Here is a 16604-nt window from a genome sequence, read left to right as displayed (position 1 = left end):
GGTGAAAATTGGCCTCGTAATAATGGCTAATTAACTCACAAGTATGCTGGATGACCACAAAGTCATTTTATGGTGGAGGAATGTGACGGCCACTTACTGTTAGCACAAACACTGAAAAATATTGAAAAAAAAGATTAAGTGCAGTACTTTCAAATGAAAACAAATATCTAAACATAGCTGACTTTGCGGTTTGACGAAGCCATATTGTACTGAGCAGCCATGACAGAGTGGTGAGCGACGCCTCTGTTTTTTTGTACTCCAGCTCTGTTATTGCAATAAATTCAATTTTAAGGCTTAAATGTTTTGCCACTCAACAGAGAAAAGCCAAAGAAAATGTATTACTGAATTAATCCTTCAGCTCTTCTCCGGTCCGAAGTTTAAAACGTCATATGAGATCATGCATGGTGACGGTTCCAAAATCTAAAATAAATAAATAAATAAATTAAACTTAAAATAGTATGAAAAGAAAAGAAAAATATTTTGCACTTATTTTTATTTTGTATTTTTCATTTATTTTATTTTTATTTTTTTTACAGTTTACCCCACCCAATTTAGAGTAACTTCTAAAAGCTGATTGATTGGTCAACTACTTGATGACGAGTCTGACATGCTGGAAGTCTGTAAATGTAAATAAAGAACACAATTCCAATACATTTTCTTTAAAAAATTTCAAATATACTTTATTCATTTACATTTTGCAACACACGGGTGTATTTCAGTAACAGAACTACTTACAGGTTAACTGATTAAAAAATATATTGTCATGGTTAAATTGCATCTTTTATTGCGACGAGAATAGTAGATTTTTTTTTTGTTTGTATTATGTGTATAAATGTCAATTTTGCTATTATACCACAGAAAAATGAAACACTGAAGTACAAAAAAAAAAAAAAAAAAAAAAAAAACATTTAAGGAAAAAAAAATCCCCCGCCCCCCCAAAAAAAACAATGAGTCCAGGTGACATAGTCGGCTCCGTCCAGAGTCTCTTTACTTGGCTTCTTCTCAGGAACTTTTCTTTTTCTTCCATTTCAAAAAAGACGGAAGTTTCCATCTTTCAGGCCACAGAATAGTCGATGGCAGCACCGTCCAGTCAATTTGTCTCTCAGCGCTAACTTACTCCTTCTCCCCGTCTTCATCCTCAATGGGAAGAAATGCTTTTCTAATCATCTATGCATGGGAATTACCTAATTCGTGCATTATTCAAATCATCTACGTGGGCTGCCAATACACGGTCTGCTTGCAAGCTTTGTGCCGTACAGTCCACATTTAGCAAATCACTCCTCTGCAATTAAAAAAAAACCTCCCTCATTCTCTCTGTAGGCATTACATAATCAACTGGAATTCGGACAATTCCAGCTCCTATTTGCATTTCTAATGTCAAACTGTATAAACTGCTGTCAAATATTGTACAAGTGTTACACTCAATTTGGCGTGTTCTCGTGATGATTTAGTAGGAAGGAGCACAAAAAGAAAAACAAAACAAAAACAAACAAAAAAAAAAACATACTTCAATGTCAACGCCACGTCACACAAAAAAACGTTCTGGTCCAAAACCCCTCATCAACGCTTTGTGAAAAATGTTGACCAAAAAAGCAGATAATATTAAATTGGGCACAAATTAATCTCTTATCATGTAAGTAAGGTCAAAGATAAGTGTCACAATGTGCGTCTGGGAATGTGATGAGATTCCAGCTGTTTGTCTACTCGGAATGGTAATGCTAAAAAAAAAAGACGTCGCTGACAGCAAAGTGGTTCCATTAATTGCGTGTGCCTTGATCTGTGCCCCAAAAAAATGAATAAAACACATCATAACATGGCTTAAATTGTGTTTGTGCAGGTGTAGTGACGGAAAGAGTTAGAGCTGAAACTGTGTCGCAGGACAAACCAGACATTCATTCGACTAACGCTCAGTCAGACGAGGATTAGCGGCTAAGGCTAGCGTCAATGATTAAAGGAAGTGTTTGAGGCTGTACTAGCATTACAAATTTGGGTAGGGTAAAGTGAGGCTTTTAGGGGATAGACTTTGGTTAACGGTTTTGGGATGGGGCGTTTGGGTAAATGTGGCTAATATTAGAGGTTAGCTTAGCATTAGTTTTCAGAAATTACAGTTTGGGTTTGGGTTAGCTTGAGCTTCGTGAACTAAATTGAAACATGCGTCTGCCTTGTTTTAGAAGATTCAGTGTCCTGGCCTCTTCATATAAAATGCCTGAACATGAAAATAAAGCTATTTAAGACAACGAAAAATACAGGCCTCCACGATTACATTTTGTGCAAAATCCTAATAAATTGTCACGAGAGCAGCCTCCTTGTATTACTGAACACAAAAAACAAATAAAAAAAAAACAAAGAAAAACGTATGACCCCATTGCCATTTAATGTTAAAGCTGGGGAAATGAAAGCTTTACGCAACAGTCTTTGGACCGCGTTTTCTGGGATTGTGGAATGAAGGGTGGATTGTGTAAAAGTCAATCATGAGCATGTGGAGTCGTGAGGACCGCGATTTGCATCACTGGAAGACGGTGTGGTAGGTCGGACACTGATGGGACTTCATGTACTTGATGGCGTACTTGAGCTCCTTGCTCTTCTTGTCCCATTTGTGGATGGACATGAGCAGCAGTTGCTGGTCCACCTTGCGGCCCATGATGAGGAAGTTGGAGCCCAGGCTTTCGAGCTGCGAGCACGGGCAGTTGGCCCCATTCTTGATGTACAAGACCAGCTTCTTCAGGTCCTTTTTCCGTAACACGCCCTGTTTCAGCACTTTCTTCTTCTTCTGGGCTGCGATCAACTTCTTGTCACCTTTCTCCTTTTTCACCTCCTTGATTTTCATCTTTAGGACTGAAAAGAAAAACAAGGAGGTATCAGTTAGCTGATTGTCGTTGGAGAGTCGTTCTACCACGGAAGATATCAAAATCCTCCTTCGGCTTAGCTAAGACCAGCGTTAGCTTGTTAATAAACAGTACATGTGCTTTCACAGACTGTCAAACTAATAATGTGATATTTGAGTACACTTTAAGTATTTAGGCATTTTTAGCCTAATCGTCATATTAGAACCATCAAATGACTAATTTTACAGCTATGTTAAAATATGAAACCAAAATGGCTGTTAAAGGTCACATCTTATTCATGACAACTGACTAAGTCAGTGCTTCTCAAATAGGGGGGCGATGTTGAGGGGGGCACGAGTGAACCCGGGGGACTTGATTTTTTTCTCCTGTATTACAATAGAGTGTAATTGCACATCCACTCCAGTAGTTGGCAGTGGCACTCTCCTTGCTCATTGTGCGCAGCGAGTATTAACGCTATGGTGTAGGTTTTTTTTTTTTTTACTCCAAAAATGCTATTTATAGTCGTGGCGGAGAGTGGGTGGTTTTTATGTTGAAGGATAACGCATGACGCATTTGCCGTTTTGGCTGCGTTTGTATACGTTGCCTTTAACATTACAGAGCTCAAAGGAACATTTGAGAAGTAGTTCGGAATCCTCTAGTGGCTCTGTTTAAATAACAGAATCTTACGTCAAGTGCACTTATGACAGATTCGATGAGGGCAACCATTACTCTACTTCGGCCCTCGATGAAAACTAGTTACGTACGCCTTGTTCGAGGCTAAAAAAAAAATAAAAATTGGCCGATGAATGGGCTATGAATTGGCGGGGGGGCTCAGAGCATTTATCAAAAAAAGGTTTGCAGTAGATTTGTATTTGAATATGACAAGAAGCCATTGAAGGTCACACAGGACGTGTGTAATAAGGTCTCTTTACATACATTTTCCAGAATAGAATTCCTGATCTCTCCAAATCTCACCTAGATTTATTGTAGGTTTATCTTTTTATACGTGCAGTCATGCCTTTTGACGGCAAAAATGCAGCAGCGCTCGGGCAAAGAATGCAGAGGTCGGACCGAGAAGGCTTGACTCGATCGATCTAATGAAGTACCGACTCGTACCACCCATCGAGGCTCGTGTTTAGAAGCGCATTGTTAAGAGAGAGAGCAAAATGAAGCTGCCAACCACTCGAGACAGGAATCCTCTGGGCGAACGCTCTGACAGCTGAAATTAATCACGGGCCGGGCAAAGGCGGAGGCACGGGAGTCGTGGAGCGGCATTGCCGTGGACTGCTTGGACGACGGCCATTTTGCTCCCCGTCTGCCAGTCTACTGTTCCATAAACATCTCCTGATATGTGTGCGCTGCATGTGAGGAGATAGCGTGTTACGAGGTGGAATGTGTGTGCGGCGCGGCCTCATATGTGCTGTCAGATTCCCATCTTTTGTGTGTCTACACGTCTGTGGCTTAGTCGTGTGAAAATCATAGATTCAGGTCGAAATGAGAGCTTAATATAGCTTTTTAGTCTGTGTAAGGCACAGGTGTCAAACTCGAGGGCGGGGGGCCAGATCTGGCCCGCGACTTCATTTTATGTGGCCCGCAAAGGGGAAATCATGTGCGTCAACTTCCGGTTTCTTGCGCATTTTCTTGACTTTTAACAACATTGACAAATGAGATATTGTTATTTATTTATTACCAATCCTCCCCTTTTAAAAGAAATTGAAAAATTGTCGAACAATTACCGACTGGCTTTTCATCATTTTTCTCTATGTATGTGATACATTTATATGGCCGCCTGCGGGAAACCAGAACTATGATGTGGCCCGTCCACAAAAATGAGTTTGACACCCCTGGTGTAAGGGATGAAATATCAATGACGTGATGTCACAAATACGGTACTGTACTATTCATAAAGCCGTAACCACTAAATACTATCCAAAGGACAAATTGCTTCAAAAAGATGTTGTAAAGTTCATGCAAAGAATGCAGGGGAACGAGATCAGATGAAAATGACGGTAACATGAAACAGACTTGAAAAGACTTCAAGCGATATTTGATCATGTGTGAGATCAAACCACAATCCGCTATTACAATAGCATCGCAGTCCATCCCCGTCTTCATTTCGCTTTGTATACTCGTGGAATTCCCGCCTCATTTGTCACCCAGAGGCATACATGAATAGCCAGAGGAATTTCTTGCTCATGTTTCATTGAAATGGCCTCGAAGAATCCCTGCGATGCTTTCTGATCCCCGGTTGGACAGTGATTTGTAATGCTGCTATCAATCAGCCAAACCATTTTTTTATTAGAGCGGATAGAATCATGACGAAGACGTACTTTGCGGCGCTTGTTTGGATGTGCGCAAATATGATTTACAGTGTGATGGCTCTTATTACCATTTTATAGGTGAGCGTGCCGTCGCCAGATGACATACTGGGGAACGTATTTAAAGAGCCGAGAGCCTTGAGGAGAATATGGTTTTCATCGCCCGATCCGGTAACATTTTAATTACGTATTGCCGTTGAAAACGTTTGATCGTTTATGAGACGCCATTTTAAGTTTAGTGCGAAAATGCTTGGAATAGTGGATGCGAAAGCTCAGATTAAGTATCAAATCTACTATAAATCTCAGTGAGGCGGAATAATGGATTTATTATCCTTTGGCTTCATGCGGTGGTCATTACAGTGAATATGTAGCTGCGGTTAGAAGAGTTTGGAAAATGGTGCTGAGCGGGCATTGGGACTCTTTCATTGAAACATCCTCTCATAAGAAAGTTAGTTGAACCTGAATTTCTGTATGAATGCAAATTTCTGCATTGTGGGATCATATACCGTATTTTCCGGACTAAAAGCCGCTACTTTTTTCCTCGAATTTGAACCACGCGGCTAATACAAGGGCGCGGCTTTTCTGTGGATTTTTCTGTCACCGGTAGGGGGCGCTCTATAGTTCAGAGAATACGCTAAATAAATCTCAATTTATTTTCTCTTGAGTAGATTTTGTTTTAATTAAATAAAACTTTTGATGTCAAGTTCTGAGTAATAGAGAAAATCAAGGCAATGCTTTTGCCTCTTTTTTTGTCAAAGGCTCAGAGATGCTTCTGAATACAGAAGACAAAAATATTCACCCCCCCTCCCCTCCCCCCACGCACACACACACACTTTTGTCCACATTGCCACCAAGTCTGAGGTCTGCTGCAACTCTTACCAAAGTCGCTGGCACAATAGTGCTCCATGATGTTGTCTGCTTTCAGCTCGTTGTCACACGGGGGACACACCTTTGACACTGAGGGGAAAGAATGAAAAGCGACATGTTAACGATGACTCCAGAGAGCACAATTACACGTTTCATTAGGCGCTCTGAAGGTCAAAATAGCTCAAATCTAAAGGCTGCGTCTGTAAGAAATCGTTAGGCCCCGAGTCCTCTGGAGCAACGTCCCCTCCCTCCCTGTCGGAAGCGATTTGCAGTGCAAGTCTTACACACTCCAGCAGACTGAACGATGTTTGCTCTGAAATGACGCTGCAGAAAAAGGCTTGAATTTGGGACTGTGCGTATTTTGGTGGCAAAGGTGTGGTCTTGAACGTAATCACGTCAGCAGGAGAATATCAACATGCTTATTGTGAAACAACAAATTTTGTTACTTTTACATTTAGTCTTTCTTTCTTTTATTTTTTTATTGACTGTATCAAGTACCAACATCGGGCAATAGACATGTATATTATAATTACAAGAGTAATTTTACATGCAATGTATTTTTGAATTTGTGGCACAATTTAATCATTCTATATGTTTGCTTTTTATAATTAAAAATATAATTGTAATCCTAAAAATAAATAAATAATGATAATAATAGTAAAAATGATGAAACATTTTTTCTCATAAATATATAATACATTTATATATATATTTATTTATTTTAATTTAATTTGATTTGAATTTTATTTGAATTTTATTACTGTGTCTGGGAATGTGTGAGACCATGGCAGGAGAATGTAATGAAAACATGGGTACCACGGTCAATGTACACGGCAACCAGAAAGCAAAAGGGTGTGATTTCATCTCGTTTTTTTTTTTTTATTGCCTCAGCGTAATATCCCACATATTTCCGCTTTCTCCACCTCCAAGTCTTCCTGTCACACGTTTACAGACGCGCATGTAAACACACCGAGCTTGCACAGTGGGGTTAAAAGTCACAGCTCAAAGGTTATCACCCCAGCCCAAACCTCAGTGTCTGGCCAGATAATGAGAGAGGTCAAAGTGTAGCATGCCTCGCTGCTCGGGTCGCGGCGAGGTGAACCCCCTAACCAATACATCGGAGGGAGTCTTGAGTCGACTAACTGCCACTTTCTCCTATGCTGAATTAAAACCCCATTTGCCACATATTCCGATGTCAATTTTGCATTTGCCATCCATTCCCACAAGGGAGCAGGGACATTAACACACACACACACACACACACACACACAAATCCAAAAAAGTCTAGTTGTGTCTGTTTGGAATGAAGCAGTTACATCTTATTCTGGCTCTGCTGTAATTCATCTGAGTTCCCTTGAGGTTGGCGTGTTGGCGGGAGGCCCGTTTGTGTCAGTTAAAGAGTTTGGATCGGAACGCAACGTTTGGATGCCTGCAATGTGGCGTCTGTCTGAGGCATCATGTCACTTGCGCTGTCCATTGATGTGCGTGCCAGTGATTTGTGTGCCCGTTCGATGCAGTTTGTCATCAGTTTTGGACAACCTCCGCTTGTCATGTGCATCATTTTTCCCATGCATAGCAATGGATTGTGTTTATTTTTGTTGTATGCTGGGAATCAGACGGACATGGTTAGATACTCACCGTGACCCAAAAGCAGTCTCTAACAGATGCCGTATCTCAGTTAGTTGTCTAGCCATTGGCTTGAGACAAATAAACACCACACTCAAATAAATTTCCCAAAATAAAAAAAAAAAAAAGTACTAACTTTAATGACTTCACTCATGGACATTGAAGAGTTAACCGCTGAACCTTCTTGAACTTGTTGCTAACTAAAACAGGAGCACTCCCTCAGATGCATTTAATTGTGAAGTCATACCACATGCGGTAAATGATTTCGGATGGAATTTGTAATGGCAAATAGCGTTCCAGTCGAGATGATGAGCTTGTTACTAAGCTGCATTTCTCTTTAATAATCCTTTTATTTTCTTTAAAACTATAGATTCAATTGGCATCGACAACTAATGTGGGCCATTTTTTTTTCTTATTTTTGTGGAGTATTGATTGCAATTTTCACTGCTCCCACTCATAAACCATAAGTTTAGTGCAGTCGTGGTCCGATTCCAATATTGTGTAAATGAAGAAAAAGTTTGAGTAAAGCGTTTCCATGAAGTCATTGTCGCAGGAATATATGCATCGTTTTTAAATCATTTATATTGACTGAAACTACTCTCTACGATAACGAGGATTTGTATAAAGTTGTAGTAACGATGCTTAATCTGCAGAAATCGCATAAAATGCACTTCCACTGACCTCCCAAACAAAAGATGAGCAGACCTCACAATGTTGTCATAGGATCCCTCGACATGTCTTCTACCTCATCCTTTTTGTGCCGCAGCCTCGCATGATTTTTTCTGTTCCATTGAAAGGATGTGTGGCTCACGCTCTCATTGGAACTCTTCAAGTTATGAGCAACAACGCTTATGACATAAAAAAAAAAACGGAGCTGTGCCGGGGATGCAACGAAGCATGCGATTTAAGTTGGAAGGCCTCACATCTGTTTAAATGGAGCATGCAAACAGACAGAATACGAGTAAGGGAAGCAAGAGTGTGGGGGGGGCTTCTGGCGGACCCCCCGGGTAGTCCCTAAAATGCAGCACGCTTCTTGCATCTGCAGGAATTCTATCCCAAGAAAGAAAATACATTTTCTAAAGGTGGTTTTCCATGGATCATATTTTCCCTTTCAAAGCGTAGCGGCCAGGGCCACATGAGAAGCGGCCATTGTGCTGCCAGGGAGCTGACAGTCTTACTCCAGGCAGCATGGTTGTAATTTATACTCTCTGACAGGACAGACAATGTCTTTGACACCTCGCAGGTTCGACTAGACAACGCGTGCACTGTCATTTCACTGCAGAGGCAGACCCTGTTAGGTATCGAAGCAGAACTTGTGCAGTACCAGGATCGGCCATTTGGCGTACTGGGCAGATACCCGGTGGGCTAGCCAATTTTTGCGATTGTTGTGGTTTAATTATCATTTTGCCCCGAGAGATCGGCCGACAATTTAGAGGCAGAAGCCTACAATATAGACAGATATTTATTTCATTCAATGCCATTGACGGGTATAGACGCCAAAAAGTACGTTCGTTTTACCTGGGCTGGCAGTGAACGAGTCTTCAATTTGGCCTCCTCACACTTGCAGTTGGCGTATATGTTATTTACATATATATAAATATAAAATTGATTATGTATGATCATTTTGTATTCGACCAAAATATAGAGCTCCAATCGTGATCATCACAACCACATTTTGTATTCTGCACTGCAGCTGTTTAACACTTTTACCCACTACAAGCACAATAATAAACACATCGTTAAACAGCATCTGTTTTGTCTTCGGTTCAACGGAAACATGACATAACACTGCTGAAATCGATTTGATGTCATGTCATATACGGCCGGACCGTTCGTAGCAGTGTTTGAACCTCAAAAAGGCTTGTAAAAAAAAAAGGACGAATAACTCCCTAAAGTGCTTACGAGAAAGTACTTATGATTGTTGTTTTGTACTCCTTGTGTGCAAAGTGAAGCGATAAACCGAAACATCATTCGGCTAACTCCTGAACTGTCAGTCAGAAATGAGCTGTTATTCTCTCTCTTGTATTGAGGTCCATTCGATTGGGGGGGTGGGGGGGATGGGTACCTAATGAAAAGTCTGGTCAGGCTGTGATCCGATTTGAGGATGGAACCAGGTTAGTAGATTGTGTGTCAGTGTGTGTGTGTGTGTGTGTGTGCACCACCCGCCTTCACATTCCACTTTATTTTTCTTTCAGCGAACAATTTGGTGAGAAAAATTCTTGGATGAGCTCCTTTTACCCTAATAGATCTGTGTGTGTGTGTGTCCTGGGGATGTCTCACATGCTCCTCTAAGAATTTGTGTTTCTTTTCAAAATGTCAGCCTACGGGCAGAAAGTGATCTGGGTTCCCTCTCTTTCGAATACACGCATTTAATCGGCACGTTGATCATATAGTATGTAATGTACTTGTTTAAGCATACAAGCCAATTTTTGGGCTTGATATGATCTTTGCACATATTTGCACTGCCTCCTCCCTGTAATGGAGCGCTGCCGCTCTGATTTGTTAGTCCTCCCCGCTTGTTTTGTTTTCGAGGAAGGTGGCAGAAGAAAGTTCCTCGGTGTTCTAAGAATGGCTTACAAGAGCCGCAAAGGCATCATGTCACATAGTTGAGGCCCATCCTATAAAAACAGCGTGGCCATTTTCCCTAATGGAATAAGTCAGCTCGGCATAAATTCACCGCAGAATCTTTTCCCACTGTTATTATGTGGGATTGCTGTCACTTGGCTGTGAACACTTTTGATTAAAAGCCAAGATAAGTCACACACAAGTTGATTGACGGGGCTAAAAACGACGTTTTGGGGTTTTACCGACTCTCATTTGCCGAATCCCCGAGCGTAGCGTCAAAGCTAATTTTTCAGCTTTATGAAAGCCTTTTGTTCATTTCAAAAGAATAAACATAATAAAAGCGCACTCATTTAGCATAAAGCAGATGAGAGATGCTAATAGGCACTTGAAGTCATTAACGGACATGACAACAATGAAGCTTTTGCCTCAAGTGAGTCCTTATTTCAAAAAAGACTTTTTCCTCCTCTTCCGCTTCCTCCCTTTCACTCTCAGTCTCTTGGCCCGGGACAATCGCACTCATTCCCATTCTGTCCCGTCTCGTCGACTAATTAGCGGGAGCGCGCTAATTGGCCGTCCTTGCTAATTGGCCTGCTGGCTACCAAGGCACAGTAGACTGAAACAAAGAAGGAAAAAAAAGGGGGGGGGGTGAGACTCCCCAACTCCTCCGCTGTTGACAGACTCCCATCAGTCTCCTTCACTCCCCCCTCGCAGCACTCATCGCTATTGTCAACAGGCTGCCCAAGTAGCCCGGCACACACACTCCATTGTATGTTTAGGTTACTCTCTCTCAAAGGTTTTTCTCTGTTGGATTTATTACCTCTTTCAAGGAGTCTTATCATCGATGTTTTCCATTTTAAAAAAAAAAACTTCAGTGTGTTAAGTCATGGGATAGTTAAAATGTTGGTGTCATAAAGGTGCAACTATAGGGATTTTTTTTTTTTTTTTTTTAATCAAATTGATCTTGAAGCACCTGAGTGCACTGGCATGCTAGAATTGTCAAGGGTGCGTGTCGCAACATAGTCACTTCCACTGTGGTGAGTTATTTTGCTCAACACCGGCGCTGAAACAGGAGTTCAGAACATTCAGAGAGAAACCCTCCCATTAAAAATCTAGTGGACCCCAAAAGTGTAGCTCTGACTTGCGAGTTTGCGAACGTTCACTGTAATTAAATTTCTTAAATAATGAAGTCAGATGAGTTTGCACCATGACTTGCAATGAGGCTGCACGTGAGCATTTTCTACCAAAATAAAAAAAAATGAACAAATTCAAATGACTATGCGAACAACTGCATTGGCTGAGAAATTTGGAAAAAACTTTTTTTGATTTATTTATTTTTTTTTTTTTTTTTTGCCTCCCCTGTTTAAAAAAGAAAAAATGGACCCAAAATGGTGTCAGACCTCTGTACCCTGCTGCACTGTGATTGGCCAGTTTCCGGGGTGTGGCTTTGGGAAAGGTAAACAGTGAGCTGAGGATTTCGAAACACACAACACACGGCAGCTCCTCTCCGCCATTCCATTGGCAAAAGTCCGTACGATAAAGGACGAGTCTGGTAGCGGAAAAAAAAAACAAACAAAAAAAAACCATCGAATCGACTAGCTGCCGCAATCCATTCTGATCGAAAGCAATCCAACTTGATTCGCTAATTTCCAAATTAATTTATCGCGTGAAATTAAGTCAAACCAAGAGGAAACAGACCGAGTTCATCTGCGGTTCATTCAAACGAGAGAATGCAAAAAAAAAAAAAAAAACAAGTGTGAACAGAGCCTCGGTGTCGTTCGTCAGTCATGGACACCTCGTGACATTCTCTCCATCCCGTCACCTGCCGGCTTGATTGATCGTCTCCTGATGGACGACGACCGATAAAGCTGTGTCGCCTTTCCAGTGAAGCTGTCGAACGCAACAGTCCATTCGTCTTAACTCACTGAACAATCCGGCAGCTGGAGTCTCTCAGTCTCCGACCCCTCGTCTGAGTCCGCCTCAGGCCGGGCCTGAGGCGTGTAGCGATGGCGGGGAGCCCGCCTTTAACACTTTTACGAAAGAACGCTGTCCTTCTAACCTCTCCCTGCTCCTGTCTTCCTCACTGACCTACTCTGGATCGTCTCACTTAAAACGTCATCCGTCATCAACCTGAGGCAGGAAGCCAAAGTATTGCATTGCATTTTCAGAAATGGCCTGCTTTTTCAAAACTGCCGGCTGAGTTGTGCGACTTCTGTAAACAAGAAAATGGGAGCGAGAGGATAATATCACAGGCAAGCCATTTCGCTAAGCTCTTTACGTTTTGCGTTATGATTTATAGACTATAGTTTCAACAAAACGGAACATTTTCCTCACATGGAGCATCCCTCGACAGTTTTGTGGGGCTTGGATTTTTTTGCATTAGGAAATTAATATTGAATAATTTTACAATTTACTGCAGTACGGTTGGGGCTGTTGCCATTAAAATTCATGCGCCTTTGTCAAAGAATGATTAAGAGAAATATTTTCCGGCACCAGTTTGGAGAGAAAAATCTACACAAATACTAACTTTGTTTTCTCTGCAATATTTTTGCTGTTCAAAAATGTATTCAAATTTGGACAGAAACTTCAGCATGTGAACCAAATTCTTGCCTTTCTGTAATTTTGAATAAATAATGAAAAATGGTTTCATTACAAAAATGTAGACACTGTGAATCACAAAGATGAAAACGCAATCAGCAAATTTCGTGAAAAATTGGAGTCACAATCAAAATTTGTAAATGAACGAAAGCATTTCAACAAAATATAAGTCTTTGAAAAAAAACAGTATTTTGAAAATAAAACTAAAAATAAAATCATTTCATTTTTTTCATGTTCGGCAGGCAGGATTAAAACGTTTAACGGGCCGCATGTGGCCCCCGGGCCGTATTTTGCCCACACCTGCTCTAACACATGTGAGTAAAAGCATCAATTTGCGCATTGGACTTTTGGCATTTGCGTACCTGGCGGCTGGGTGGCGTGGTTGGCGGTGAACTGCATGGGGATGCACAAATCGTTGTCAATGGGGAACTTATCGCACGTCAGCATCTCCGGCCAGGGGAAGCCGTAGGTCTCCATGACGGGTGCGCAGCTGTCCCTGACGGCTTCGCACAGCGATCGGCACGGGTAGATGGGCCGGTCCAGGCACACGGGCGCAAACAGCGAGCACAGGAAGACCTGGGTGTCGGCGTGGCAGCGCTTGGCCAGGAGCGGCACCCAGCTGCCCGCCTGCTGCTTCACCTCCGGCATGGTCTCGTGGTCCAGCAGGTTGGGCAGCCTCATCTTCTTGTAGCCCACGTTGTGGCACAGCCGCAGGTCGGCCGGGATGTCCACGCACTGGGGCTGTTTGGTGTAGAAGCGGCCGTTGTGGAAGTTGTCCGACTGCCAGCTGTAGTAGTCGTACTCGTCTGCGGCCGACACGCTGACGAGGAGGTGGAGGAGCGAAAGGAGCCGCAGGCCCAGTGCCATGTGGAAGGGGCGCTGGGTGAATGCCCACCTGGAGCTCTTTTGTCCCCGTGCCATACCTTTCTTTGCGAGTTCTGACCGACAACTCAGGAGGATTGTATCCAAGGTGTCCCAAAAAGTCAATCAAGTGCACCCGCTGTAATCCCAAAAAGTTTTAATTCCTTCTCCGCTGCTGGAGAGTCAGTTTTCCAAGCTCTCAGATGCACCTCTCTCCCCGTGTGCGCTTGTACGTGTGTGTGCGCGTGGATGTGTGTGTATGCACGGCCTCAGGTAACAAGTCAAGGGAGGGGCAGCACACGGCGCTTACTTGATAAGTTCTCCTGTGAAACGCTCACCCTGCTCCCTGTTCGCTCAGTATCACTCTGTGCTTCGAATGAGGAGTCCCGAGGCTTTAAGGTCCTCAGGCGGCCTGCCCCCTACCCCGAGCAGCCTTGCCGTCCAGTCACCTTCTCACTGGCCTCCCCTCGACTCACTCGCACCCAGCCGGGCCAATCGCGACACAGGAGGAGGTTCCCACCGCCGTTCGGAACGGCCCTCCTGACCCGGATCCGCCAGCAAACCCCTCCTCTGAAACAAGAGTGAGAACAAACCCTTCGCAAGGTTGTATTTGTGTTTTAAAAACGGGCGCACGCGTTTGCCGTCTTCGTCGGAGGAGGTCTGTCATGCATCTGCACCATTCCTGCTGTCTTACTTTGTCAGAGGGTTGCGCAATGTAGCACGTCGCTGCGCACATAACAAATCTGCGCACTTCATTAGCCGCTCGGGAGTCTGGCAATGAAGGCCTCTCGTATGCACACACACGCACACGCACGCACACACACACACACGCAAACGCACCCCCACACACACACGAGGCTGCATGCACTATCAAGTAGATTTTGCCTTTTTTTGTATGCATATGAAAACAGACCTTTCTTTTGGCAAGAGCCAAGATTTTCCATCATTCTGTTTGAATGTTTTTTGGCATGTTTCTTTTGAATCATTTCGCACTTTTCTCACTTATCTGCCATTTATTTGATTTTACCCTTGACTAGCCTGTATTTATTATCTTCAATTCATCGGTGCTTTTCTCACATGACTTTCGCCAGGTTTCTGCTTTCCAAAAGGACAGGTGTCAAACTCAAGGCTCGGGGGCCAGATATGGCCCGCCATTTAATTTTCTGTGGCCCACAAAAGTAAATTGTGCACATCCCCGTGATGTTTCTTGTTAAAATCCCAAAATTGCAATTTTTCTTCACTTTGAAAAAAAAACCATTGAGCTATTGCAATTATTTTCTGTTACCAAATCCCCTTAACTCATTTACTACCATTGACGGCTAAAGACGTCAAAGATCAATTTTTTTCTCAGCTGGGAGTGAGTGAGTTAAAATATATTGCTAATCATATTTGAACAGTTTTTGCGAGCCTTTTATTTCATAAACTGGTTCGTCAGCATTTTGTTTTGTTCGTGCAATTTGAGGCGATCATACATTTATTTAACTGTGATGTGGCCCATGACAAGAAAAAGAGTTTGACATCCCTGAAAGTGCCATCACCAGAACATCTTTTTGGTTTGTTCATTCGGGTGTCATGATATTTCACTTTTAGTCAACGCGTATAATGCCCTTTCTCCCTAATTCATCAGTATTTGTCTACCTTCTATTTTTTTTTCTATTGCCACCTGTTGCTTTGGTATGCATTCGACATCATGTGCATGCTTTTCACGTGGACAGAATCGGTGTGGGAAAAAAACAAACTCGTGTGCGAGGAAATGCTTGTGGAGTCTCCGAGTGGGTTTGTTAACAGTATGGCTCCAAGTGACCTGCAACCTGGACCAGCTCGCGGCCCGCCACATTTGGCTCACTGTCATCAAAAGCGATGCCAGCAAAGGCTTCCACTCGGGCTGCAAATCATCGGAAAAGGTCACTTCAATTCGCAGTTCCACTATCTTGCAAATGCATCTTCATGTTGTAAATAATCAAGTTGCTGCTTGATGACATTTCCCCCCAAGAAAGCACATTGTTGAATTTGCCATCTGGGCCATACTGGTGGAAATAAAATTAAATGATTGTTGTGCAATGTGCCAGAATCAACAAAAAGACCCCGGGGAGGCGGCGCGAGCTAACAGTTGGAGTTTGGATGAGATGAACTGATCTGAGCACATGATCAGGTGCTCGTGTTCTTTCCCTGTCGTGTGGGAGATAAAATGACTCCAAAGGAAAACAGACAGTCTGTTTAATTCAATAAACTGAAGTCCAACACACCAAAAGGAGAGAAATTCCTCCATTCAAGTCATATCTTTTATCATCTCCTCCTCGTATTTTACTCAAGTTATTCGTTTAAGACAAATAAACACCTCCCTTTTCCCCAAAACATGGCAACCGTAAATGACGTTGTCGGTTGACACAATGATTGTTTGAGAATTAGCAACCCCATTTGAATACTGTTGCCGACCAAAACAGCAGCATGTATACAATGTCAATTATTGGAGGCTTGCGTGGCCACTCCACAATGTTGTGTGCATCAATGTTTATCTTCCATCCAGTCTGCCTCATTTTGTCATAAATTTGGAAGTGGGTTTCATTTAATTCCCAACATATGCAGTTTAAAGGCCTGCCCTGTCTGCCGTTGAGTAAATAAACTTTACTCCTCTATTTGCGGAACTACGGCATTCCCAAAGTGGTCGTGTGTATTTGTGTTGAACAAGCTCCCGCCACGTCAGATCCCTTTTGTTGATTTATTGATTTGTGCTGAATTCCCCCCCCCCCATGTTGGGAATCGAACCTGCTGCGCCGTGGCAAGACGAGACGGTGAAGTCACCCCCCTAGCGTGTCGTCGTCACTCTTAATGAACGCATCGCTCTTCGCATTGAAATGAAGGTTTGCTTTAGATAAGTTCAGCCTAATTACACGTGAACAACCCCCCCCAACACACACACACACACACACCGTCCGACCCGGCCTTT

The 16604-nt window shown here is 42.7% G+C and overlaps 2 protein-coding genes across 6 annotated transcripts in view; one reads left to right on the top strand and one right to left on the bottom strand.

Moving 5' to 3' along the window:
• LOC148329930 (golgin subfamily A member 7B-like) overlaps positions 1-16604 on the top strand; it is a 178079-nt gene that overhangs the window by 121764 nt on the left and 39711 nt on the right. The window lies entirely within an intron of this gene.
• Positions 654-14094, bottom strand: sfrp5 (secreted frizzled-related protein 5). Its single transcript, XM_088305572.1, has 3 exons — positions 13159-14094; positions 6023-6100; positions 654-2835 (listed from the first exon to the last, which is right to left on the bottom strand). The coding sequence occupies exons 1-3, from the start codon at positions 13715-13717 to the stop codon at positions 2507-2509; spliced, it is 966 nt and encodes a 321-aa protein (XP_088161698.1). The 5' UTR covers positions 13718-14094; the 3' UTR covers positions 654-2506.

Source organism: Idiotropiscis lumnitzeri, chromosome 9, assembly GCF_059441095.1.
Source record: "Idiotropiscis lumnitzeri isolate Australia: NSW breed Sydney's pygmy pipehorse chromosome 9, RoL_Ilum_1.0, whole genome shotgun sequence".
Classification (NCBI taxonomy): Eukaryota; Metazoa; Chordata; class Actinopteri; order Syngnathiformes; family Syngnathidae; genus Idiotropiscis; species Idiotropiscis lumnitzeri.
The sequence above is the reverse complement of the archived record's forward strand: the minus strand, read 5'-3'. Positions and strand labels throughout refer to the sequence as shown.

What these genes read in the sequence shown, in the direction of transcription:
- sfrp5 (XM_088305572.1), bottom strand. Translation starts at nt 13,717, where the DNA reads ATGGCACGGGGACAAAAGAGCTCCAGGTGGGCATTCACCCAGCGCCCC. An exon ending in CCACGCCACCCAGCCGCCAG is followed by an intron (nt 6,101 to 13,158) that starts GTACGCAAATGC and finishes CTTTCCCCTCAG; the next exon opens with TGTCAAAGGTGTGTCCCCCG. An exon ending in CTATTGTGCCAGCGACTTTG is followed by an intron (nt 2,836 to 6,022) that starts GTAAGAGTTGCA and finishes TTTTCTTTTCAG; the next exon opens with TCCTAAAGATGAAAATCAAG.